General features: G+C 38.3%; 1 protein-coding gene across 1 annotated transcript in view; it reads left to right on the forward strand.

Moving 5' to 3' along the window:
* Positions 1-24,524, forward strand: part of COL5A2 (collagen type V alpha 2 chain) — a 115,395-nt gene extending 90,871 nt beyond the window's left edge. Inside the window, exons 26-54 of the mRNA XM_072874642.1 lie at positions 657-710; positions 1,240-1,338; positions 1,448-1,501; positions 1,606-1,659; positions 2,141-2,194; positions 2,775-2,828; positions 3,160-3,204; positions 4,192-4,290; positions 5,156-5,263; positions 5,388-5,441; positions 7,243-7,296; positions 7,419-7,472; positions 8,564-8,617; positions 9,427-9,534; positions 9,642-9,695; positions 9,898-9,951; positions 11,105-11,266; positions 11,386-11,493; positions 12,495-12,602; positions 12,760-12,813; positions 13,137-13,244; positions 13,348-13,401; positions 14,722-14,829; positions 15,731-15,784; positions 16,476-16,583; positions 18,520-18,811; positions 19,742-19,929; positions 21,817-22,041; positions 22,939-24,524. Coding sequence (XP_072730743.1) covers positions 657-710; positions 1,240-1,338; positions 1,448-1,501; positions 1,606-1,659; positions 2,141-2,194; positions 2,775-2,828; positions 3,160-3,204; positions 4,192-4,290; positions 5,156-5,263; positions 5,388-5,441; positions 7,243-7,296; positions 7,419-7,472; positions 8,564-8,617; positions 9,427-9,534; positions 9,642-9,695; positions 9,898-9,951; positions 11,105-11,266; positions 11,386-11,493; positions 12,495-12,602; positions 12,760-12,813; positions 13,137-13,244; positions 13,348-13,401; positions 14,722-14,829; positions 15,731-15,784; positions 16,476-16,583; positions 18,520-18,811; positions 19,742-19,929; positions 21,817-22,041; positions 22,939-23,085 — 2,769 coding nt within the window. The 3' untranslated portion in view covers positions 23,086-24,524. The remainder of the gene's footprint in view (positions 1-656; positions 711-1,239; positions 1,339-1,447; positions 1,502-1,605; positions 1,660-2,140; positions 2,195-2,774; positions 2,829-3,159; positions 3,205-4,191; positions 4,291-5,155; positions 5,264-5,387; positions 5,442-7,242; positions 7,297-7,418; positions 7,473-8,563; positions 8,618-9,426; positions 9,535-9,641; positions 9,696-9,897; positions 9,952-11,104; positions 11,267-11,385; positions 11,494-12,494; positions 12,603-12,759; positions 12,814-13,136; positions 13,245-13,347; positions 13,402-14,721; positions 14,830-15,730; positions 15,785-16,475; positions 16,584-18,519; positions 18,812-19,741; positions 19,930-21,816; positions 22,042-22,938) is intronic.
* The last annotated feature ends 276 nt before the right edge of the window (positions 24,525-24,800 follow it).

Consider the following 24,800-nt stretch of genomic DNA (forward strand, 5'->3'; position numbering starts at 1 on the left):
TTTTCAAAAGGCAACAATGAACTTTGTAGAATTAAGAAGCTGTTATACAAGGATAGACTTGTTTCAGTGGGGCTACTTAAAGGGTAAAGGCCAAAATACCTCTCTTTTTTCCTGCTGATGATGGGAAGCACAGGTTCTATTTGTCTTTGAAAAAGGAGAAATAGCCCTGATTGAGACCAGCTAATGCAACTGAAGGAAGTCTGCTTGTAAATCACATAGTTGCCACAGATAACATGAATTGAAGGCCAACCTTCATTAAATTGGTGATTGATAACTTACATAGTTGAGTGGTGCATGTCATGCAGAGATTTTTTTCAGGAAAAATATTTGAGAAGTATTTGGAATATCACAAAAGGAGAGAAAGGGAGCAGCAAGTATTAGATGTGATATAGATCACTGGGTAATGTTGGCAAAATAAAGATCAGCCTGTGAGAAGCTCAAGAGGTGTAAAAACAAGAAAAGAGAGAATAGGAAAAGGGAACATCAAAGGCACTGGGGGATGAAGCTGTAAAGTGAAGACGAGGATGAAGACCTTTGATACAGAGACGTTTGTACTTGTGGTAGTAACTGAGCATATCTTTTGGATTTATTTACATTTCTCTATTGTTCTAGAAATATATGCACAACCTTAACACCCATATTATTCCCGCTTTTAGGGTTTGACAGGAAATCCAGGTGTTCAAGGCCCTGAAGGAAAACTTGGCCCCTTGGTAAGAGACACAAAAATTAGTCCTTTCAGTTAATGCCATGGTAATTCAAAGGTCCCAACTCATTGAAATTACTTTTATTAATTTGAATTTTCTTGATTTCTGAAGGTTCATCTTCTCTTTTAACTGTTCACTTTAGATTCCCAGCTCAAAAATTAGTGCAGATAATGTTCCTTTAGTTTTATCTGTGTAGCAGTGTCTGTTGTTTAGCAGCTGCTGCAATATTTTTAAACCATTTTTAACTAAATATCTTTTCTAACTTTCCTATAAGGAAACAATGAAGTATTTGTACATAATGGCACAATAATTGCATAGCATAATAATTGCATAGCATAATAATTGCATAGTATTTGGTTAAATCCAGCAGTATGGCTAAAGCTATGTCTGCTTTAAAGACATTTTGACTGATAACTGTAGCACCAAACCAGGTTAATGTTATTTTTTTATATATACAAACATTTTCCAGGGGTAAATAGGTTCTTATGAATAAATATATTTATAATTTAATGTGGAAAATGTTTTATCTCTGTAGGGTGCTCCTGGAGAAGATGGACGTCCAGGTCCAGCAGGTTCAATAGGAATCAGAGGCCAGCCAGGAAGCATGGGCCTTCCTGGGCCAAAGGGTAGTAGTGTGAGTATGGCACCTGGTACCCAAGATCTGTTTAACTTTAAACATTTCCATATATTTTAATGGATGAGAAAAGTATCTAAAAATAGTCCTTTTTATTTCTACAAATTAGGGTGATCCTGGAAAACCCGGAGAAGCAGGCAATGCAGGTGTCCCAGGACAGAGAGTGAGTGTGACCTTTATTTGAAGTGATTACAGATTTCTGTTATATATGTTCACTATACAATATTTCTATGTCATTTTCCTTCTTCCTATGTCATTTTAATTTAGGGAGCCCCTGGTAAAGATGGTGAAGTTGGTCCTTCCGGTCCTGTTGGCCCACCAGTAAGTCAACTCTACCTGCCTGCCAGTCGCTCCATCCATTCATTACTCTTTCTGCTTCTATCTTCATGCCAGTTGTTGATTCCAAACAAAAAATCCCAAGAACATTTAAAGAAAAAAGTTTCACAGAAAAATGGGAAGTTTTGTATTGAAAAATATATATATTAGTAGTCTAATTTCTTTTACTGACCATTACAAAAAATGGTGCATGGAGCAAAATTTTCTCATAGTTTATTTTCCTAGCTTCCTTAGTTTCAGTAGAACTGAGTGTTTTCCTGTCAGCACAGAATTTTTGGGGGGAGGATCTTAAAGAAAGAAGATACATCTTATTACATCTTTTAGATAGGGTATATATTGGCCTGGGGTAAGTAAAAATGTATAATAAACAAATACATAATTGAAAATATACATATTAAGAGAGAAGAAAAATTGTGGAGCCTGCCCGTATTCCTCTACTGTATACTTATTACTTCCTTTTGTGTAGGGTCTGGCAGGAGAAAGAGGAGAACAAGGCCCTCCAGGTCCTACAGGGTTTCAGGTAAGTGCATTCATTTTTTTAAAAGAAAAAAAACCAACCAAAAGCCATCCATGTCTTTATCAACTTAAATTGGAGAAATTCAATCAAGTGATGTGTAACAAAACACAACTTCAGAACTAAGGCAGTGATTTTTCAGAATAATTAATGATACTTAGCTTTCACATCAGCTGTGCACTAAACTGAACTGGCAAATGCTTAAATACCAGCTCTGTATCCCTTGAGAAAACCTTTGTTGTTTTTCAGTTTTAATTTGGAGATTTTTCAAAGATGTTCCAAATATGGAGCAAAAGAATTGTTTTGGTAATGAAGTATTGATTAAGTTGATCTCTGTTTATAAAGAACTTTATTTTTAGCGCTGATATGCATATGTCCTACAAATGTTAAAGAAGGACTGCCATTTCATTTAGAGGGGGGGAAACACTTCGGTGCAATACTCATGTAACTATTTCACTTGGGCATCTCTGAGGGCATACTCTTGTACTGAGTATAAGGCTACGTTCATATTCTTGGTGTCTTAGTTAAATCTGGATTTACATAACTTTCTATCATGTTAGTGACCATTATATTTACTTTTTTACAGGGCTTGCCTGGGCCACCAGGTCCTCCAGGTGAGGGAGGAAAGCCAGGTGATCAGGTAATTTCTGTGTAATTTAACAAGAATTCACTTCATAAAATAGTTTTAGCTTTTCTTTTCTTTGTAATTTAATTTCCCACTCTGTTTCAAAATATGTACTGATGTAGTCTGCAAGCTGTCTGCGAACTGCTTCTGGAGAAAATAATTACTAGAATCTGACCATCTTCTTGGGCTCAGTGGGACTATCTCCTCTTGTCATGGACAGATAATATTCAGAACTAGCCATCTACATTCACAGTACTTTGGAAATGAAAGTGTTTATCCCTAATTTCCATAACTATAAAGCTATGAATAATGCTTTCATTCTAATGGTGAGTTCTGTTCTGCTTAGGGTGTGCCTGGAGATCCTGGAGCTGTTGGTCCATTGGGCCCTAGGGTAAGTATTTTCTTTCAGAGTTTAAACATTCATAACAGTTGTCTGAGGCTGAAAGTTGATATATAATATGGACTTTAACAGCTAAAGTGAATAATCGACTTTTTTTTCCTGCCAACAAAATGGTTGTACACATGGATATGTTTTAAGATGGTTTCTGTAAAACCTACCACCTTTAATGGTTTCGTAGCTCGTGAAGTGTTGTTGAGTACCAGCTGCTAAATGGTTTGGTTTACAGCTGTGAAATGACAGTTTTTAGTTTGCTGAGCAACATGCTATTTCCCCTACCTTTAACAATAAAAGCATAAACTGTTCTCCTAGAATTTGTTCACAGGCTCTTTCTTCAAATAGCAGTGCTGCACTTACAGTGCATTTAGGATTTTGTCTACCACAACTGTACCCTGACTTCTAAATAAGTCTTGTGGTTCAATCCCAGTCAGCGACTAAGCACCACAGAGCTTCTCACTCACCTTCCCTTCCCCTGCCCCGGTGGGATGGGGGAGAGAATCGGGAAAAAAAAAAGTAAAACCTGTGGGTTGAGATAAAGACAGTTTAATAGGACAGCAGAGGAAGAGAAAATAATAAATAATAATAATAATAATGGTAAAAAAAATGTACAAAACAAGTGATGTACAATGCAGTTCCTCACCACCCACCGACTGATGCCCAGCCCGTCCCCGAGCAGCGATCGCTGCCCCCGGCCAGCTCCCCCAGTTTCTATACGGCGCATGACGCCATATGGTATGGAATAGCCCTTTGGGCAGTTGGGCTGTGCCCCCTCCCAGCTTCTTGTGCACCCGGCAGAGCCTGGGAAGCTGAAAAGCCCTTGACTGGTGTAAGCACTACTTAACACACTGATGGTTTAGTTGTTGCTATCAACAGTATTCTCATCCTAAATCCAAAACACAGCACTGTACCAGCTACTAGGAAGAAAATTAACTCTAACCCAGCTGAAACCAGGACAATAAGTAATAATTTTCCATTTTGTAGGGAGAACGTGGCAATCCAGGGGAAAGGGGAGAACCAGGTGCATCAGGACTCCAGGGTGAAAAGGGTATGGCTGGAGGTCATGGTCCTGATGGTCCGAAGGTAAGCTGAATGGACATTTGTGTTGCTGCAGTGATGTAATGTATAATTTTGCTTATTTGCATGAACAGAAGAGAGAGAGCTTTTCTATTATAAAAGGGATATCTTTTCATGAAATGTATCTTGTTTATATAAGGGTTCTAGGAGGACATACAAGTTATTGCAGTATAACAGTATTAATAACTTGCGAGATACTTAAATGCTGAGAAATCACATTTTGTATTAATTCATATAGGTCTGAAGTTTAAGATGTTTTTTGTGTTTCTCAGTAGAACTGAGCAAAGCCATTTCTGAACTGCAGAAAACCCTCTAGCAATGTTTTAAGAGCCATGTCAGTTTACACAAAGACACTTAGCAAGGGCGAGTGTTTAAAAGAAAATGCTGAAACCTGCATGCCTGCCTTTCACCTGCAATTGATTTAATTGGGCCTAGGAAGGTCACCCCAAGTAGGGAGTGCCTCTAGTAATGTGGGACCTGTAGTAGACATGAGCTGTGAGAAGCAAAGAATAAATAAATAAAGCATCTCTGCCTCTGGCAACTTCTACCTGTAGCTACTTTGTGTAATAAACCCTTGTGGCATCAAGGTAGAAAGATGCTTGAGTTTCATTTTTTGCCTGTTCTCATCCCCAATATGCTCTGAGTAAATATTAATGTATTTGGAAGGACTACGGTATTACAACTGAACTTCCTGAGTAACACAATGGGAAAAGAAAAATATTTGGACATGAATAAAGTCCAAATTTAAGAGAAAATTATTACTTAAAACTGTACCCCAGAGACTTCAACACAGGCACAGCGTGTTCTGCAGCCTAGAGATGAAGATACTTCTCAGATTAATAGACAACAACTTGTTCTTTATTTGCTTCAGGGAAGCCCAGGCCCTAGTGGGACGCCTGGTGATCCAGGCCCGCCGGGTCTTCAAGGTATGCCTGGAGAAAGAGGGATCGCTGGAACGCCTGGCCCAAAGGGTGATAGAGTAAGTCTGTTTATTTCTGTTGTCCTGAGTAGAATCACCTGTCTCTTAATACTGCAATTATTCCAGGGTATGAACTACTCAGCATTCAGTGTCGTAACTGAGACTTTCTGGGTAATTTCCCTAGGGCGGCATAGGTGAGAAAGGAGCTGAAGGTACAGCTGGCAACGATGGGGCAAGAGTAAGTAAATCTATCACTCTTTTTAGACCTACTCTTCACACACACACAAGATTGTTTATTGTGCTAGGGGTACTCAGCTCATAGAGTTAAACACTACTCAACTTGGGGATATCATGCGTTGATAGTCATTCTCATTACCCCTACCCTCCAAATTTTCAAGTTTTTCAAGACTGCTGTGCAACAATGTTTTGGGATGTCTGTGTTCCAGGCCCCTGTTTTGTATCATCAATAACGGGAGTTAAGATGTCAATGGAAAGGATTCCCAGAAGTAACGTGTTGATTTGGGATTCAGCTAAGCTGACTGTAGTAAAAATATAAAAATAGGGACAGGCAGAGATCAATAGCCAAAAAGCAGACCTTCCACTCTGACTCTTGGACTAAGGCAGATGCCTCCTTATTGTTTGGATTGAGTTGCCCACAGTCTGTCCTGAGTTTCACAAGTGAAAATTCCTGTAAATGTACCAAGCCCCATATGGGCAGTAGGTCGCTGACACTTCTGGAAAGTTTTGAATCTCCTGTGCATAAATAACATGGCTAGTCTACTCAAGACATGTTCAAGACATGTTGCACACACTCTTCTACATCGACCAACTGTCCAATAATCCCAAATGCACTGGGTTTGCTGTGTATGCACTGACCATATTTTCTTCCCAGAAGTTATTGGAGTTACTTTTTACATCAATCACATATATCTGAGATTCTTGGGTTTTGCAAACCAGTTGGAGTACTAGCTGTAGGCATTTGGAAATCTGAGGAATGTTTAAAAGATGAGGATCCTGCCTGGACTAAATTTATAGTTAAAGAGGAAAAGGGTTTTGGAGAAACCCTAGTATACAGAAGCACTACCTTAAAATTACCAGCTGTGAGCTGGAATTAGTTATATAAGTCAGATATTATCCGAAGATACAGAACAGTTCTTAGTCATTGTAAGGCACGCTTATAGCTTACAGTAACTTAATGAACAGGTAAAGTAATGGTGAGCTAAATGTACATCCCTGTTCTAAAGCCAGATATCTGCAGATATCTCTTCTACCTACCACTAGAGCATTGATGGCACTGCGTTATCCTTTGTTAATGCCTTCTTTTTTTTTTTATTTCTCTACAGTTTGAACTAAGTTCCAGTGCAATTTTTTTTTTTTTTTTTTGGGAGGGGGCAATTTTGTTCAAGACAAACTTGGTGCAAGTTTGTGGTACTCTGCTTCTAATGAAAGAGAGTTGTAATTGGGATATCTAAATATTCAAGAAGGTGATACAGTTAGTGCTGTGGGATCATTATGTGGAGTTGATGACTTTGGATGGAGAATTTGCAACCTATTTGCCTAACTGCCCCATTAAGAGAAAAAGGACATTTTTGAGGAGTTTGCAAGATATAAATGAATCTTCAAAAGTAATGATGGACACTTTAAAATTAATTTAAACAGTTAAATACTAGCATAAAATAAAGAGAGCTTCCGTGCAAGTGGGGAAAAAGGACTTAATTTCCTCCTGAGAGAGCAAAATAACGCCAGGGCATTTTTTTATCATTGGCCTTATCATAAACACTGCATAAAGGAGAAGGCGAAATTAGTGAAGAAAGAGAGAATGAAGGAAAGCAGGTCTTTTGAGATGTGCGATTTTGGTCACTGGGAGAGGAAATGCAAGTCAGTTTTAGATAAGAAGACCCAACAAGTTTTCAGAGATAAAAGAGAATAATTTAAAGGAATGAAAAAGCATATGGAAATAGTAACATATGTGAAGTTTTAAACTAACTGTTTTGAAGCATTACTTCTCTAACTTCCTTTCATCTTAATTTGTTCCAAAGGGTCTCCCTGGTCCAATAGGCCCAATGGGTCCAGCAGGTCCCACTGGTGAAAAGGTAAACAGATTTATTATTCCATTCCCTACTGAAGTTTCTTAATATTATCACACTTCATTGATACTTTTGCTACTTGCCAAATAAGTTACTTGGGAAATAATGATCTTGAATTTTGTTTTAAGGGTGAACCAGGCCCTCGAGGTCTAGTTGGTCCTCCTGGCTCCCGTGGAAACCCTGTGAGTAAACGTGTTTGGGTTTTGCCTGGCATAAGTTAACAATATCTAACACTGATCCAAACTCCAGGCGTTTGTCTCATTTGCTGATATATTTTCCTCTTTTTCTTCCCCTTCCTTTGTAGCCAAAATCTGTAGTTCTGTCTTGATGTTGTGCACTTGCAAAACTATAAATCTGTAGTTCTGTCTTGATGTTGTGCACTTGCAAAACTATTAGCAAATTTTGTTGCTGTGTCCTACACTTGTTTTAGGGCAAACTTTACAGAGAGTTACCCTCGTTTACCTCACTCCTGAAAGTATGCCACCACTTTTAATTGTTTAAATGTTTTTAAAAGCATGCCCATACCACATATGACTGTACACATACAAATATTTAGATGGACAAAGTGAAGAGATATACCTTAGTTCATCTAGTTATGTTAATTCTTGTCATCTTCCGTCTCTTTGTGATTTTAAGGATTTTAAGTGTTGACTTGGATTAGGGAATTAGAGGCTCAGCCCTTCTAGGTCCTTCATACTGCTTGGAATTGATTATATCTCTGTCATAAATCAGAACAATCTTATTTCCAGTATAAATTGGAACAGCTTCCACCCCTCTAGGGAGTGCTGGAGCTTGGCAGTCTTCAGCTCCTTCTTTTCCAAACAAATGTTGTGTGGAAAGCTCAGTTGAAGCAGCTCATAGCCCATACTGACCTTGTAGAAGAATACATCTTTGAACTACTGTTTTTTTTCCCAGTCTATCTGATTGGAATGGTAGGTTGCATAAAATGTCTGCTCTTTGGCTAATCATGCTATCTCTGGAAGTGATTGTGAGCAGAATTTCTCCTACTGTGGTTTTAGTGCTTGCTCATGCCTTCCATCTCTAAATTCTGAAAGTTTAAATATAGTCTTGAACACACGGCGGATCTTAACATCATGGTTAACATCATTTACTTGGTGATTAAAAGATCATTTGATTCTGACTAATAGAGCAAAAATAGAGTCACACTTATGACACTAAATAGTTTACATCCTTTCTTGTATATTTAACTGTAAATTATACTGTATATAGAAAGACAGTTGTTAAATACAATTACTCTAATTTTTTTGACCAGGGTTCCCGAGGAGAAAATGGCCCAACTGGCGCTGTTGGTTTTGCTGGTCCTCCGGTATGTGTTTTGTAACACTAATGAGTTTCCTTTTGTCATGCTTTGACATACTTAGTTTCCTTCATTATGAATAATACTGCAGTGTTCTGGAACGTGAGTCACATTTTGTTTTTCCCATCAGTATAGCAAGTAAAGAAAAGGGCCAATAAATACCCTAGACACTTGAAAAGTGGTTTTGTTGATAATATTATGTAATTGTTCACCAGATTTCATATTTTCATGAATATGCTATGTTGCTCCTTTGAGATTAAAATGAGGCAAGTTATGAAGTGTCATCTACTGAAGGTAGCAAAGATTTGCTCCATGAGTAGTGAAGGCTGGAATGAGTTGATGGACCAAATGGAAGGTTTGTGAATTTTCCAGTGAATACCCTAAACTTTCCCACAGCCTAAATATTCTGTTTCAGACCTTTCACAAAGAGTTAGGCACCTGCTTCCCTTGGTGGGGAAAAAAAAGACTAGAAAAGACAATGTTTGTTCAGTCCCTTTTGCTTTTAGGTATGTAATAGCTGCTGAGGAATATAGAAAATCTAAAGAAAAGAAAAATGTGAGCTAGATAAGAAAATATTTTAAATGGAAATACTGACTTCACAGACTGCTCAGAAAATCTCATCTGTGATCTTCTAAAGACTGTGCTGAACTGTTACAGTTCTCTTGAACTGAACCGTTAAGCAAATGCAGTGTTTTCTGGGTTGATTTGTTCTCCTTTTATTTTTTGCCTTCTAGAAATTCCCTACAAAATGATTTGTTAGGCTGGAAAGATTTGGTATTCTCTGACCTGATGTCTCTTCTAAATTTTATTTCTTATAGGGCCCTGATGGTCAGCCAGGTGTGAAAGGTGAACCTGGAGAACCTGGACAGAAAGGAGATGCTGGATCTCCAGGACCGCAGGGTCTTGCTGGGTCTCCTGGTCCACCGGTAAGTATAAGTAACATCGTCAGAGAATTAGTGGTATAGGCTGATCTTGCTTATTTAAAATGTTCTGGGTTTTCACTGTCACCCCTCTCTTTCTCCTTTCCTCTTAGGGTCCTCCAGGTGTTCCCGGTCTGAAAGGTGGTAGAGGAACTCAGGGTCCACCTGTAAGTAGTAGATTGTATTTTTTGTGACCTGACTGCAGATAGTCTAATACTGAAATTTTATGTAATGTGTGTATCATTCCTCATCTCAGCTTGTTTTTTACAGACTGTAATTATAACATTTGCTCACTAATTCAGCTGAGAACATTTGAGGTAACCAGTGTTGTATTTCTTTCAATAAAGTTGGCGTTAAAATGTTTTTTAGGGTGCTACTGGATTCCCAGGATCTGCTGGAAGAGTTGGGCCTCCAGGACCTACTGTAAGTCAGTTGTCATATTAGGTGTCTAATAGGTGTGTTTTATAAACTGGTCGTTGAAAACCTGAAGACTAAATAAAGCAGGAAAGGTGAAGCAGTGTTTATGGCCTGATGCTATATAAGAGAACAGCTCGTCAGTACTGACTTCTGTGACTGCATGCTTACATCTGACCTCATTAAATAAAACTCATTAGTCTTGGGCTTGATCCAGCGGTCGTGTGTCCAAATTAGTGCAAGACTTTTCACTGGGTTAAGTAGGCTTTGAGCTGTTCAAGCTGCTCTAATGACTTAATTGCTTACAGGAACAAACCAACAACCTGTATCTTCCTGTACTTTTTACTTGTTTGTCCCTTCAGTGGTGACTGAAGTTAGAGTTTTTTGAAAAGGAAGAGGCCTCTGCTGGGCTATCTCATCAGTGGGAGTTACTCATGAGATCCATTAAAATAAATTAAAACAAAACAAAACCACAAAATCTCTTATGTCTAAACATTTTCAGAAACACTAAAAAAAAAAAAAAAATTAGCTGTGGATCAACAAGCGAGGATTCAACTCCACACAGAGAACTGTGTCACTCTCTTCATGTGTCTTAATGTTCTGATGAGAAAACTAACTTGCAGTCTTTGAGTTTATTGAGTCGTTGCAGTTATTGAGTCGTTGTGAGTTTATCAAAAGGTGAAGTTGATGGAAAACATAATATACGTGTGAAGTCTTTTAAAAGTATTTGAGAAATGAACAAAGGTCCATTAAAACACTAATTTGTACCACGTGAATGAAAAGTTTGAATATGGACTTTAGCTTGATGATATTGGAGAGAATGGGCAAGAGTGAGTTTTCTAGCAGTAGCTGCCTACCTGAGGTTAAAAAAAAGAAAAGAAAAGAAAGAGAGAAACAAAAAAAAGTGTGTCTTTTAAAGGAGGGAGTTTGGAATTGCAAATTGTGGGGGGGAGAGGGGTGGAGCTTGGACATAATTTGATGAGGTGTTTATTTCATCTCATTTATTTGATCATAAATGAGATTATAATAGCTCTTAGCTCATTCACATTTTGGGTCTTCCTTAGAGTATGCATATTTATAGTTAATCAAAACACAGTCCTTAGAATTTAATTGTCCTGATCAGAAAAGGGTCCAATGTAACGAGGTGTTTTAATCTTCTTAGGGAGCTCCAGGGCCTGCTGGGCCTATTGGTGAGCCAGGAAAAGAAGGTCCCCCAGGTCTTCGTGGTGATCCCGGTTCTCATGGCCGTGTGGGAGATCGAGGGCCAGCTGGGCCTCCTGGTGGTCCTGGAGACAAGGGTGATGCAGGGGAAGATGGGCAGCCGGTACGTCCTGGTTATGTTACTAATTCTCCCTAGACCAACTCTAGGCTTGGTCTCATTGTTACTTATACTTATTGCTACTGAAATGATAGTAATGTTGTTTTATCCTTTGTGGATTTCAGGGCCCAGATGGCCCCCCTGGTCCAGCAGGAACTACTGGTCAAAGAGGTATTGTTGGTATGCCAGGACAGCGAGGGGAAAGAGGCATGCCAGGGCTGCCGGGTCCTGCAGTAAGTAACAACCAAGTCAATATGCCACCAGCTTGGGCATTCTCATTGTCTTTGTGGGATTGAGACCATAGTGCCCCATAGCACGAGGAGAAAGTTGGAAAACTCCGATTGCGGGAGCAAATATAGAGAGACTAGTAAATAACTAAATCTCATGCAAATGCATGAGGTGGGAGATTGTGTTTCCCATAATGGAAGATCTGAACACGAATTAAGAGTAAGTGGGTAATAGCATTAAGACTTCTGGCTAAAATGTTCCTATTTGACTTAAAACTAGATCCTTGAAAAAAACAACCCCTGACTCTTCATTTAAGTGCCCAAAGGTCACTTGAATGTGAGTAAATACTCTGTAACTGCTGTTTCACAAATTGTGAACTACAATCTTCAAAATGGCCATTTGTGCTCTCTTTGCTTTCATGTAGGATTTATAGATATTTATTGGAAAGCCTAATAATCCAGGAGATCAACTAATTAAATACAGTATTAGTAAAAGGGATGGTGTGGAGGATCTGCCGTTACCACTAGATCCATAGAGTCAATTTATTGTTAAATTTGGCCAGAAATTATTCCAAGCTAACAAGATTTTTTTGTGTTGAGACAGACACACAGAAAAAAAAAAATCATGTTACTTATTTCAAACTGCATTATATTTTTCCAAAGTCAAAAAGACCTTACCTATTGCAGATAATGCCATCAGACATACTGATATATCAAGGGAATGTGTGCTTAGAGAGTTGCTACTAGAGAGACTAATGTCAAGTGCAGCTTCTAGTCAATAAAAGCCTATTCAAAAGCAACTAACACAATTAAACTGCTTAAAAATACACAGTCTATTAAATATATATTCAAAATCTATCAGAACACTTCCATTAATTACAGTTTTTTGGAATTTACAAATGTTGATGGTACTGGATTAATGAGTAGTGTTTTGCAGGCAGCAGTTGTTTTGTGTTTTCTTTGTTTTGTGATTAAAATTTCAATATGATATTTCTCATCTTTTCTAGGGTACACCGGGAAAACAAGGTCCCACGGGGCCACCTGGTGATAAAGGTCCCCCAGGACCTATTGGCCAGTCAGGTGCCACTGGACCTGTAGGTGAAGCTGGTCCAGAAGTAAGTATTAGAGCCTTGTAACATGCAAAAAAAGAGAGTCTAGTGGTTATTCTCCTCAACTTGAAGTTAGAGGTGGAGCACAACTTTCTATTTCTTCTTATAGAAATGCAAGATTACAAAGCTAATCAATAGCCCTATTTTTATTCCATAACTCTAGGGACCTGCTGGTAATGACGGTACTCCTGGACGAGATGGAGCTGTTGGAGAACGTGTAAGAATATATTGTTTTCTTAAGTCACTTCTGGAAATCTCCATTTTATTATTGACTTATTGTAGATTTTCTCTTCATTCAGTTAACTTGAATGGAGAACTTGTTCTGAAAGTGTATCACAGCTTTGAATAAGTAGTACCTCTCAAAGTTGAGGAAACCTGGCTAAGAACACCTGCCTCCACAAACTCAGATTTGAGTTCTTACAGAAGGAATATCTTTGTAGATTGTAATTGCTAGAAAATAAATTAGCAATGCCAGAGTCCTGTTGCTTTGGTCTAGTCCAGTCCTCTCTAGATAAATAACGTTGAAATTATGTTTTGCAGGGTGATCGTGGTGAACCCGGCCCTGCAGGCTTACCAGGTTCCCCAGGGGGTCCAGGAACTCCAGGTCCTGTTGGCCCTCCAGGAGATGCAGGTCAAAGAGGTGAAACTGTAAGTGAGAGGTGGTTTTTTTTTTAATACTTTGCCTATCAAAAAACTACTGTGTATGCTTTTGTGCATTGCTTCACATATCTTCTGTATGCAATCTTCGTAGGGTTCTCGAGGTCCGATGGGTCCCCCAGGTCGTGCAGGAAAAAGAGGTTTGCCTGTAAGTTTTCCATGGTCACAGTGGTTTTATCTGAGATACTTTTTACAGGAAAGTGTAGGAGAAAGGGAGCCCAAATTAGAATGCTGAACAGAGCTTAACTTCTAGTGTTCTGGTTGCAAGTGGGTGCAGGTAGTCTTCTGAGCTGCAAAGCTGTACAAATGTGTTTGCATACACTAGTATTTCTACGCTTTCTTTAAAAATACTTCACAGACAAATAACAAATGCTTTGGAAGCCTCTTTATTTGGAGTGTGTTACTGTCTTGGATGATGGTAGGACCTGAGTTAGCAAATGGCTAGAGTCTGTGTTTGACAATTCCAATAAGGGGTAAAGAAATGAATGCTGAACAAAAAAGCAGATTTTTAGATAAAAATGGCAGAAATATAACAAAGTCACCTGTTCCCATGAAACTGCCTTATTCAACCCAAGAGATTCTGACTTCAGTCCAAATAGAAAAACAAACAAACCCCATCTTTTTGTGTTACATAAGTCTCTTACAAGCCATGCTTGGAACAAAAAATTAATTGCAAACTTGGGAAATTCAAAAGAATGTTGTCCTGTCCCTAAGCAGATGTCATATGGAGACAGGAAAAGTTTATTGAGTCATTAGTGATAATGATGCCATTGATAAAGTATTTGGAGTCTGGCATTGAGAAATTTAGCATGCAATTTGGGCTAAGAAATATAGAATTGAAAGCAGAAGCCATTTTTTCCAATGATTCTTGAATTAGTACAAAAAGTTTGAAACTATCAAAAATACCAAGAATGAAATTCTGACGGTAATAGAACCAAGCTATTTGTACTGGGAAGCCTGAATGTTGTTGTCTGTAGTTAGGGAATGTAACTTCAGTTGTACTTTAATCATAGCAAAAGTGAAAAGAGCTGTGAGAAGTAAAGATGCAACATGGAGGATTTCATACTGAACATACATTTTATCATTATGAGTCTGTGAGAGATCCACAATAGTTCAATCTCATCTACAACAGTCATTTGCCATATGCAGTAAGGCAAAGAAATTTCTTAATCTTAAAAATTTTATGTAAATTATTTAATATCATTATTGCAGGGTTTTTTTGACTGTATTATGAAGCTAAATAGAATAAATTTACCACAACTATCATTAAGCACAACACAGTTTTCTGTAATTATTTACTTATTCTTTGGTAAAAAATTGAGATTCTTGGAGCTGCCCCAGCATCACTTTCTTTCTAGCTTTAGAAGTGAAGGAGGTCTGAATGCAGAGTCTAAAAGCACGAGGGGTTTCTGAGGTTGGGTTTTTTTTTCCAGTTCAGAATTTTACATTTCATCGCTGATATTTACAGGGTCCCCAAGGACCTCGTGGTGACAAAGGTGACAATGGAGATCGAGGCGATAGGGGCCAGAAAGGACACAGGGGTTTCACTGGGCTTCAAGGTCTTCCTGGTCCTCCCGTAAGTTGTTCTGTTTTTACTATAATTTTATTTCCTTAATAGTTAAATAATGTATCAGGAACATAGTTATTTAAAATAGAAAAAAAAGCAAACGAGTTATTTTTTTCCCACGAGGTGTTTGTGAGTGGCCTGGCTGTCTGCGCTTGCTAGTATTTTTAATGAAATTTTACAATACCATTGCATGATGAGGTAAACCTGTGCTTTGCAAGATATGTGTTCTCCTACTCTTGTTCCACTTGTGCCAGTCCTGCAGTGACCGATCACTGACAGTTTATGACCTGTCAGCACAAGATGATAACAAAAGTTGATAATTTCAGATAAGTACATTAGAGTGTGAAATGCTTTTTGCCAGTGTTTGAACTCTGTATAGTCAAGGAATCAAATGCAAAATCCCATGAGGACTGTGATAGTCTCTCTCACTCATATTTGCAAGAACTTCATGATTTCAGTGGCAATTGAATGGAAATGCCATGGAAAACTTAATTTTTTTACGTTTGTTCACTGATCCTGTGCAAGAGCTGGAAGTTTCAACATGCAGGAAAAGAATCAACAAAAAAACCCCAACACCCAAAGCATCTTTCCACTTCATAATAGCGCTGTCGGTTACTCTTTTGTAAGCCAATCTGATTCTAAATGAAAGCAAGGCTTTTCTGCAGAAACAACTTTATATATAGCCAAGCACCAGTAAATTCTGTTAGTCTAAATTACGATTATAGTTGTTACTCTGTGACAAAAGAGAACAATAGAATGAAAATGAATTGTAAGAGGGAAAGGTACTACACGTTGTTCACGTATATTATAATCCTATTCATACAGAATTGTATATATCACACACTAATTATTTAAAACTAAAGAAATATGCTTTAAATGTCACAATGATACAATAATTTCTTCTGTATAGGGTCCTATTGGTGAACAGGGCAGTCCTGGCATTCCAGGCCCATTTGGTCCTCGGGTAAGTATAATGTTTCAGGTTTAACGTTTTTCTTGCTTGGCTTTTTCCACAATCAGATTTCTATTTCTGCTGCACTTTTATTTCACTGGCTTTTATTGACTGCAGTATCATGTGGTGATTATCCTACTATCTTTTGCTGAGAGACATGACCTTGTTTAATATAGTAAAGCTTTGACATAAGTGTAGTTTATAGCTAGATAAAAAGGTCAGTTCGGAATAACTACAGGGCTACAGTCTCTTTTTACAGACACTTTTGCTGCAGCTGATGCAAAGTGATATATGTATGTGGCAGCTCTGCTAATTGCTGCTCTGCCTTTCATACCCCCATGTATGTCATTCACCCAAAAGTAAAGAAGTATGACTCCCTTGGATGTTCCCAAGTGACAGTATATCTCCGAGTCTGTATACATGTGGGTGTACAGCAGCTACTCCAGTCTGCATAGCACCTGGAATTGAACCCACTTAAATGGTTTAGGAAAAAATACACAGCTGATCCAAGGTATATTGGCTGAGGTGATTGACTTCAGAAGAACAGCATTGAAACCCTCTTCTGACTTTTAGAGAAGAAGAAGGGTGATTTTTAAAAGTTTGGTAATGGACACAAATAATTGGATCGCTTGTAAAGGGCTATTTTGTGTAACTTTGTTATTAAATGCTAAAATACATTCCTTCTTTGTCTTATATTTTCTAGGGTCCTCCAGGTCCAGTTGGTCCTTCCGGCAAAGATGGAAGTCCCGGTCCACTTGGGCCGATCGGGCCTCCTGGTGTTAGAGGGAGTGTAGGAGAAGCTGGCCCTGAGGTAAATTGATGGGAATATGGAGGGAAAAGGTTACCTTCAATTAATGAGATTTTTTACAGTCCATTGCATCACTTTCTCAAACATCCATGAGCTCAAGACAAATGGTAAGACTTGATATAGTTTCTCCAACAAATAGCCAGGGTAACTGTGTATTGAAAGGGCTCATTTCTTGCTCATTTTCGTCTTCTGGACCTGTGACCATCCCAGTCTCATCCACCTATGCTCTCCCTAGGCCAGCCTGGGGCTACTTCTGCAGTTAGCTCACCGGATCCTGCTGGATCTGCAGTTCAACATGGCTGTCTGGCAAGCTGGCTCCTAAAACCTCAGGCCTAAGCATAGGTCAGTTGGTGTATCTGGAACCAGCAGCAGTGCGAAGTCAGTAGTGCCACAAAGGTGGCACTGAATTAGAACAGCTGTGTGACTGACTGCCAGCAGCATACTCCATCACGCCTTGCGTTAAGGAAATCCTTCAGTCCAAACGAACAGCCCAAACTCTAACGCTCAGCTGACCTTCAGCCTGATGTGAGGTTTACAGACATCACCCGTGAGCTGATTAGCAACTAATGAGAAATAGTTTGACCATTGCGGAAAAAGTCCTAAACCTTTGCTAAATGCCCCAGACGTATTCCACGTTCACCAGTTCACAATACCATAAGTCGTAAAAAGTAAGTTATGTTACCCCAAGGAAGATAAGTTAGAAAATCAGAGGGATTTGAGAAAAGGGTGGTTTGGATGATCATGTGAAGAATTAAAAGATTGGTATTGCTTATTTTGGGGAAGAAGTGGAAGAGGTGGAATAAAATGATGAGCACGACAGAGAAAGCAGTTTCTGCTGTTTTTCTGTCTCTAAGACATGGAGTTTCCATGTCTTTATCGTGTGCTAATATTCACCCTATTTCATTTGAATTTCTGCTAATTATCAGTATCTCCACTTCTGCCGAGGCACCAAGACTTGAATGAATAGTCTATGGTAGAGTGTAAGAACATAATGTGTATGCAGATCCTTCATCTGTGTAATGAGACAGTACAAGAAATATCACATACCAGTAACTTTAGTTTTGCCTTCCATGGTAGCTTGCTGCAACTGTAATTGGAACCACAAAGAAAGAAATAAAAGTTAAGATTTCATTTGTCAGATGCAGCATGTATTAGTTTGGGTGCGTGCTCTGTAGTAAACATTTGGAGCACTAGTTGTGAATTCTGAAGTAATTACTCTCAAAGGAAATGCCACGTTCTGATATACCATCTGATGCACCAGAGCGTCCATCTCAAGACTCAGTTACGTCCCCAGGTGTCACAATTCAGGTTGACAGAAGCACCTCACAACCCATCATTCAGGAAAACATACTTAGTCAGGAAAACACCTGCTCTGCCAAGTGAGGATGATATAGATTCTGTGTCACATACCTGTGGCCAGAAAGCTCAGCACTGTGCAGGATAAATATAAAGATATTTCTAGTGCTGAACTTTACTAATTGAAAATGTGCCTGAGGTGACTCAGGGGAAGCAGGAATTTTAGATTGCTCTAAAAATCACTTACAGCTGTTGGGAATTTTAAGAAATAAAGTTATTAGGCAGGGATTTGAACAAGGAGGGACAGATGGCTTAAAAAATGGAATGAGGAGGCCATTCCTTGATGACTTTTTCCAGCTGTTGTCTGAAATCAAGAGTAAGAAAAAGTTGAGCAAGGTATTAAGACAGGCAGAGAGGGCATGAAGCAGAGAGAATACCTCCCATGCAGTTCTAATCTCTTACCCCTGTTCCTGGAAATGGGAATTGTTTATCTATATCTGACTTTTCCCTGCGCATTAGGGTGACTGGCCGTGAAGTTTTGCTTTTTTAGCGCCTGGCTTTGCTATCATTTTGCATAGTATTTACTCTGCTGTGCCTCTATTGCCTTTTTTTTTTTCTTTTTTTTTTTTTTTTTTAACCTTAGGGTCCACCAGGTGATCCTGGCCCTCCTGGCCCTCCAGGACCTCCAGGCCATCTCACTGCTGCCATTGGTGACATTATGGGACACTATGATGATGCTATGGCAGATCCACTACCAGAATTTACTGAAGATGAAGCAGCCCCAGAAGACCATAATAAAACAGACCCAGGAGTCCATGCCACACTGAAGTCACTGAGCAGCCAGATTGAGACTATGCGCAGCCCCGATGGTTCAAAGAAACACCCAGCACGGACTTGTGATGACCTGAAGCTGTGCCACCCATCCAAGAAGAGCGGTGCGTATAAAAACACCATCTCCTGTGTGTGCCATATGATTCTGTCTTATTTCCAGTAGATACTTGGTCACTGGAAAAGACGTGTAACACAGATTTTGATTTTGATGGTCTAAATTGACATTCACACTAGGAACTTGAAAACTTCTTCTTGCCAATGAAGTATATATTCTAATGTATCCCATATTTATTTATTCAGATGTATTTTAAAATCTGAAATATTTTATCCTTCCATGGAACACTACTTCTGAAAGTGTTTTCACCATGGAGTACCACTTCTATGGTGACAGAGCTAGGTTGGTACACCAGTTGTGACTATTTGCTTAATTGCTATTAGCTCAAAACATTACCTGTGGGCTGATAACCTGTGAGTGCTTTCCATCCAGAATTCTCTGCTGCTGCTCCACAGTGGCAATTCGTAGGTGGTAATGCGCTAATGTGCCATTTAGGACTTTCCCTAATTTATATGGATTACCAGTGATAAATCAGAACCGACTGGAAGCTAGAGAGAATTTGCGGCAGGCCTTACCAGCTTTGTCCCTGTTTCCTGAAACTGCCTCCAACATCAACATTAGGAGGGGCTGACGCTGCTTTCTCATACGTAGGGAAAACTGTCTTCTAGCCGTTGTGTGTTCTTTATGCACTTGGGAGTGTCCAGGGGCTTTGCAATAGATTTAAACAGCCTTAACTTTAAACAACTTTCAAGTCTGCATTCCCCAGTTTTGAAATATTTGAAATAGTGATCAGCTCTTATCTTGAAGTAACATTATAGTGTATACCTGACACACACATCAAAGCATGGATCAGATTATGTGAAACATATGCCTGTTTTCCTTGTGTTTTCTGCTGTCATGGCATACTTTTGCTTACATCTCCCCAGTTATTTCAAGAATCTTAATAATGTAACGGAATCACATTTTGTGTTCTTTGTAGGTGAATATTGGATTGATCCTAACCAGGGATGTGTTGAAGATGCTATAAAAGTATATTGCAATATGGAAACCGGAGAGACCTGTATTTCTGCAAACCCGTCTACTATACCACGTAAAACATGGTGGGCCAGCAGGTCATCTGACATAAAGCCCATTTGGTATGGCCTTGATATGAACAGGGGATCACAGGTAACTAAATATATTCAATGTCAAGAATCGAGTTCTATGAAACGTGTTTCCTTCTGGTTTAGAACTTCATCTGGTATTCTGAGCAGATTCTGCTACAATCAGAACACTATAACTATTGATTGGCTGGCTTATATTCAATTGGTTGTTATCATAGAGTAATTATAGGAAAGAGCTGGGAGAAACAATGCAAGTGCATCTAAGGCAGGATTGGCTATAAGTATACCATTGCTGGAAGAGATTTATTTCCCTTGATCCCAAAAACTTCAACTTCTCTAGCAGTCTGCTTCAGTAACTCACTATCCTTGTCCTTAAAAAGTGTACCTTTACCCTAATATATGATTTAAGTCACTGCTATTTTAATTGAATTCTACCCTTTTTTTCAGAAAGCTTTTACTGCTAAAAAATACAAAGCTCACTTTATAAATCCTCTCAGCTAATCTGTTTTTAAAAAGTATAATTGTTATCATATGTGTCAGAATGCTCCATGCTGAATGCATCAGTCTCCAGGCAGATAAAAATTCCACTCTTAGCTTTCTGTCGGGTTTTCCCTCTCTTGTAACTTCTAAAAGCAGGCTTAATGATCCTGCCAAATAACAGAAGTTTATGCTATGCAAAGTATATAATTAATTAACAAGCTTTTTCCATTTTTATTCCTAGTTCATCAAATCAAAAGCACAGAAAATCTTTTCAATTGTTATTTCATAGGAAGTAATTAAATATCTTTAAAATAAGTATTTGGTGTGTAAAAATAATAGTGCTGTTATCAATTGGATTCCTGATGACAGTTCAGAACTTCAGCGATTGAGAACAGATGTGATATTGATTGCTTTTATTGAGAGGCTTTCACTTATTATTAAATTCAGGAGAACTTGCCCTGACCCAAGATGTCACAGTTGACGCTTAGCTGCCTGCAGAACTACGCATAGGGTTTTTGTATCTTTGGAGGAAGAAATTATCTTCAGGAATACTATAAAAGAGTATTTCATTTTTGAAAACACGGTCAGATTTTATAACTAACAGTGTGATCTGTGTAATAGTCCTATGCACTCCTTACAGATTCGAAATGATAAACATGTCCGAGATTGCTAAACAGAGATAACACATTTTGTAAAAAATGACACTGTCAGTGCATAAGATTTTCTTTTTTCTTCGCCGGTTTTAGAGAAATGTATAAGTTTTTAGTCATTTGTGACCTTTTTTTTGGCAATGATTCACAAAGCATGAATAAAATGAAACCTGCACAGGTAGGGAGAATCTCAGGAATTTTAGAATTTTTGCTATTGGTAGAAAAATTGCTTCTGTTTTTTATAGAAAGTGGCACAGTGTAAACTATTTTTCAAACTTCTGTGTAAGTTAGTTGATAAAGTCCATATGCACATCTATAGTTATTTTTGTATAGTCAAACTTTCTGACTGCTTTTGGTGCTTCTAAATACAATCCAAAGCGTATAGAAAACAAGCTGCTAAAGTTGCAATATAGCTGCTACACTATAAAAGGGTTTTCTGTGCTTGACGTTTCTTATCTAGTTTGAGGCTGCTTTAATGCACTATTTCATACATAAGGTTTAGCTCCTACTGAATCCCTTTTTGAAAGAAGGCAGAATTCATTCCAAAACTTGGCATGTCTATGGAGAACCCAGCTGCCTTTCAGTGGTTCAGCTGCAGAGCTTTAGGGTCAAAATTCTCCAAAATGTTCCCTGTTACAGGATGTCTACGTTTCTTTATCCTCGACTGGCAGCAAATTACAAAAGAAACCATTCTTAGATTTTATGTAATCCTGCTAGTCATGTCTGGAAAGGTTTGCAATAATGACAGATGTTTCTAAAATTCATGAACTCTTAATGAGTTTTCATGTAATATAGGTTGATCTGTTTCTTTCTCTTTGCAGTTTGTGTATGGGGATACAGCTGTCACTCAGATGACATTCCTGCGCCTCCTATCAAAGGAGGCGTCCCAGAATATCACTTACCTTTGTAAAAACAGTGTTGGGTACATGGATGACCAGACTAAGAACCTGAAAAAAGCTGTAATTCTGAAAGGAGCCAATGACCTGGAGATCAAAGCGGAGGGAAACAGCCGATTCAGATACACTGTTCTGCATGACAGCTGTTCTGTAAGTTTGGATTTTTTGCCATTTCTTATGGAGAAAAAGGTCTTTTGTCTTCTAATGGTTTCAGTTCTTCCTTGATTTAGGAAAAAATCCAAAGAATGGGGTAATTAAAATGCTGCAGAATTTCACCATAAATTGTAGACGTAACTGATCAAATAGGTATTTTACTACAATTCTAGCTTCCCGTAATAGAAGTCTGCACTATTTAGAGGATATTTACAAATTACTAGTTATTAGTGAGCATACTGAGATATGTATCTTGCCCTTTTGCATTTTCCAGTATTTGTGTACCTCTGTGTTGTATCACGCAAGGAGGTCAGATAGCCTCAAGCATTTGTCTGCCAGATAGGTAAGATTATTGCAGCAATACACTGGAGGAAACTCATTGGTACTACGACTGACTGAGTTGGAAAGGAAAATGTTCCCCCCTAAAATTCTTAGGGGGCATAAAAACCAGCAAGTAGTACATTTTTTCATGTTCATTAGCATTCTCAGCCACATCCAAGATACTGGCAAAATATGTCTAAAATTAGTTTTGTACTTGAAGTAAATTAGAGTACTCTCTGTGCTTCAAAATAATATAGCCCAAGAATACGTGTGCAGGCGCATATTAGCACATAGAGAAGAATTTCATAACATAAGAAAAATCAGTCCAGCTCAAGGGGGAAATCCTGCTGTGTCAATCTGATGGGTCTGTTCATCAGTGTAAAAGCAAGATATATACATTTTAAAATAGCCAAGGTGCAGTACAGGCGGGGGTGTGTTGCTAAGTGAAGATACACTGAGATCCTTCTGAACTATCAGACAACTGACTCACCAGCTGGAATTCAGGCTGTTTCTGACATGAGCTCTAGCCTAAGTTTGGTTTTTTGTTGTGTGGTTTTTTTTTTTCCCCTCCAGAAACGTAATGGGAACGTGGGCAAGACTGTCTTTGAGTACAGAACACAGAATGTGGCACGCTTACCCATCATAGATATTGCACCGGTGGACATTGGCAGTCCCGACCAGGAATTTGGAATTGAAATTGGGCCAGTTTGCTTTGTGTAAGAGGAAGGGGGAAACTAACACATTACCCAGCAACAGAAGCAATTAAACACATGAACTTAGACTGATTGAAGTTAATCCTGAGACTCTTGAAGTAATGGCTGATATTGGATCAGCATTGTATATATGGTTCTTTTTAAATGCCCGGCCTCCTTTTGAATATTTATTTTACTTACAAACCTTCCGTTTTAAATGATTGAAACCAACTTTTTAGTCCAACAGTACAATTTTAAGAGGATTGATGACCGTCTTTGAAAAGTAATATGAATCTTTTTCCTCGCTTTTGTTTCAAATTATTTTGAAATTTACAGGTGTTCAAAAGAGATAGTTTTAATGTGGGACTACGTAAAGCTCTAAGGATTATTTCTTTTGCTTGGATGCTTACTGAATAACAGAAAAGTAGAGCACTTTTGTGAACCGTTGGCTATATTTCAATCATACCTACTTCTTCAACCCCAGTTTGTCTTCCTGTGGTTGCCAGTATGATAGTCATTAACAGAAATCTATGTCTTTTGTAGAAGAAAATCTCTTCAGACAAGATATTCTTAATTTGGCGTTGTCTTTCCTGCACTTTCCTATGTAAAAGTCTGCTCAGAAGAGTATTCCATAGCCACGATTAATTTATGAAGTAAAAATACTACTGGGGTGAATATGAGTTTTCAGTAGGGGTGTCCCATATCTTAAATTTTAAGGCCAGACTTCACTTCTCGCAATGTATCTGTGTAATTCTATTAAATTATCCTTGATCTTCAAAATACGTCTTAAACCCAGTACTTGTTGATTTTCCAATACTTGCCCATCTAAGAAGCCATTACGTATCAAATTATACAGATGTCTTATATATGGTGCCAATTTATGTACATTGCAAATCATTCATGTGTATACCAGACCAATTGCTAATAAAGAGAAAGAAAGCTTAGAAATTAATTGTTTCTAGCTGACATCCAGACATGCATCACCAGTAATTTGACTTATTGGCCTTGAGTTGTCAAGGCAAGAAAGTTCCATCATTTCTTAGCATGAGCTACCTCATCTCTGGAAGTTGGGATGCATTTAATATTCCTATTTTTATTTTAGATATTAAAAGGTGCTATGCTTCTGTTGTTATTTCGAGAAAGGAGATAGGCAGGGCAAAAACAACAAAAAAGTGATGGTGCTAAATGACTCTGTAGAAGGCTGATGAAATAAAGACACCTACTGTCATTTTCAGAGCTTAGCTGTTAGGCTTATGGTGTTTGAGAGAACAATGTTACAGTGCATTTATTTGTTGGTCATACAGTATATAGAATGTTTTGTACCACTAACGCTTTATTTTGTGAAGTATGTGGGTACAAAATTACTTAGTTTTTTTGTTTCTTTATTGCATCTGTGCTCTCCACGTTTTTTGTTTGTTCCTTTAACAAAAAAAAATAAACAGCTGGGGCCATCCCTAAAGAAAGTCATGCACATAGCTTTATTCATGTATCTTTGCAAAGCATTTAATTAAATACATGCTTCTCGCTATGTAAGTGGTTTCCTTTTTGTAGAATTCCTTCCAGTGTGTCCCATATCAGTTCATTTCCAGGAAATTAAAAATTGAAGTATTTACTTTTGGTTTGTTGCTATTTGAATAACTCATTTGCAATGCAAATGCATTGAAGTATTTTACCCTGAAGTATTTTACACATAGGAATATAAAGGTATTTTGAATAATGCCCTCTTTGTGCCAGTTTTTACAA

Source organism: Ciconia boyciana, chromosome 10, assembly GCF_034638445.1.
Source record: "Ciconia boyciana chromosome 10, ASM3463844v1, whole genome shotgun sequence".
NCBI lineage: Eukaryota > Metazoa > Chordata > Aves > Ciconiiformes > Ciconiidae > Ciconia > Ciconia boyciana.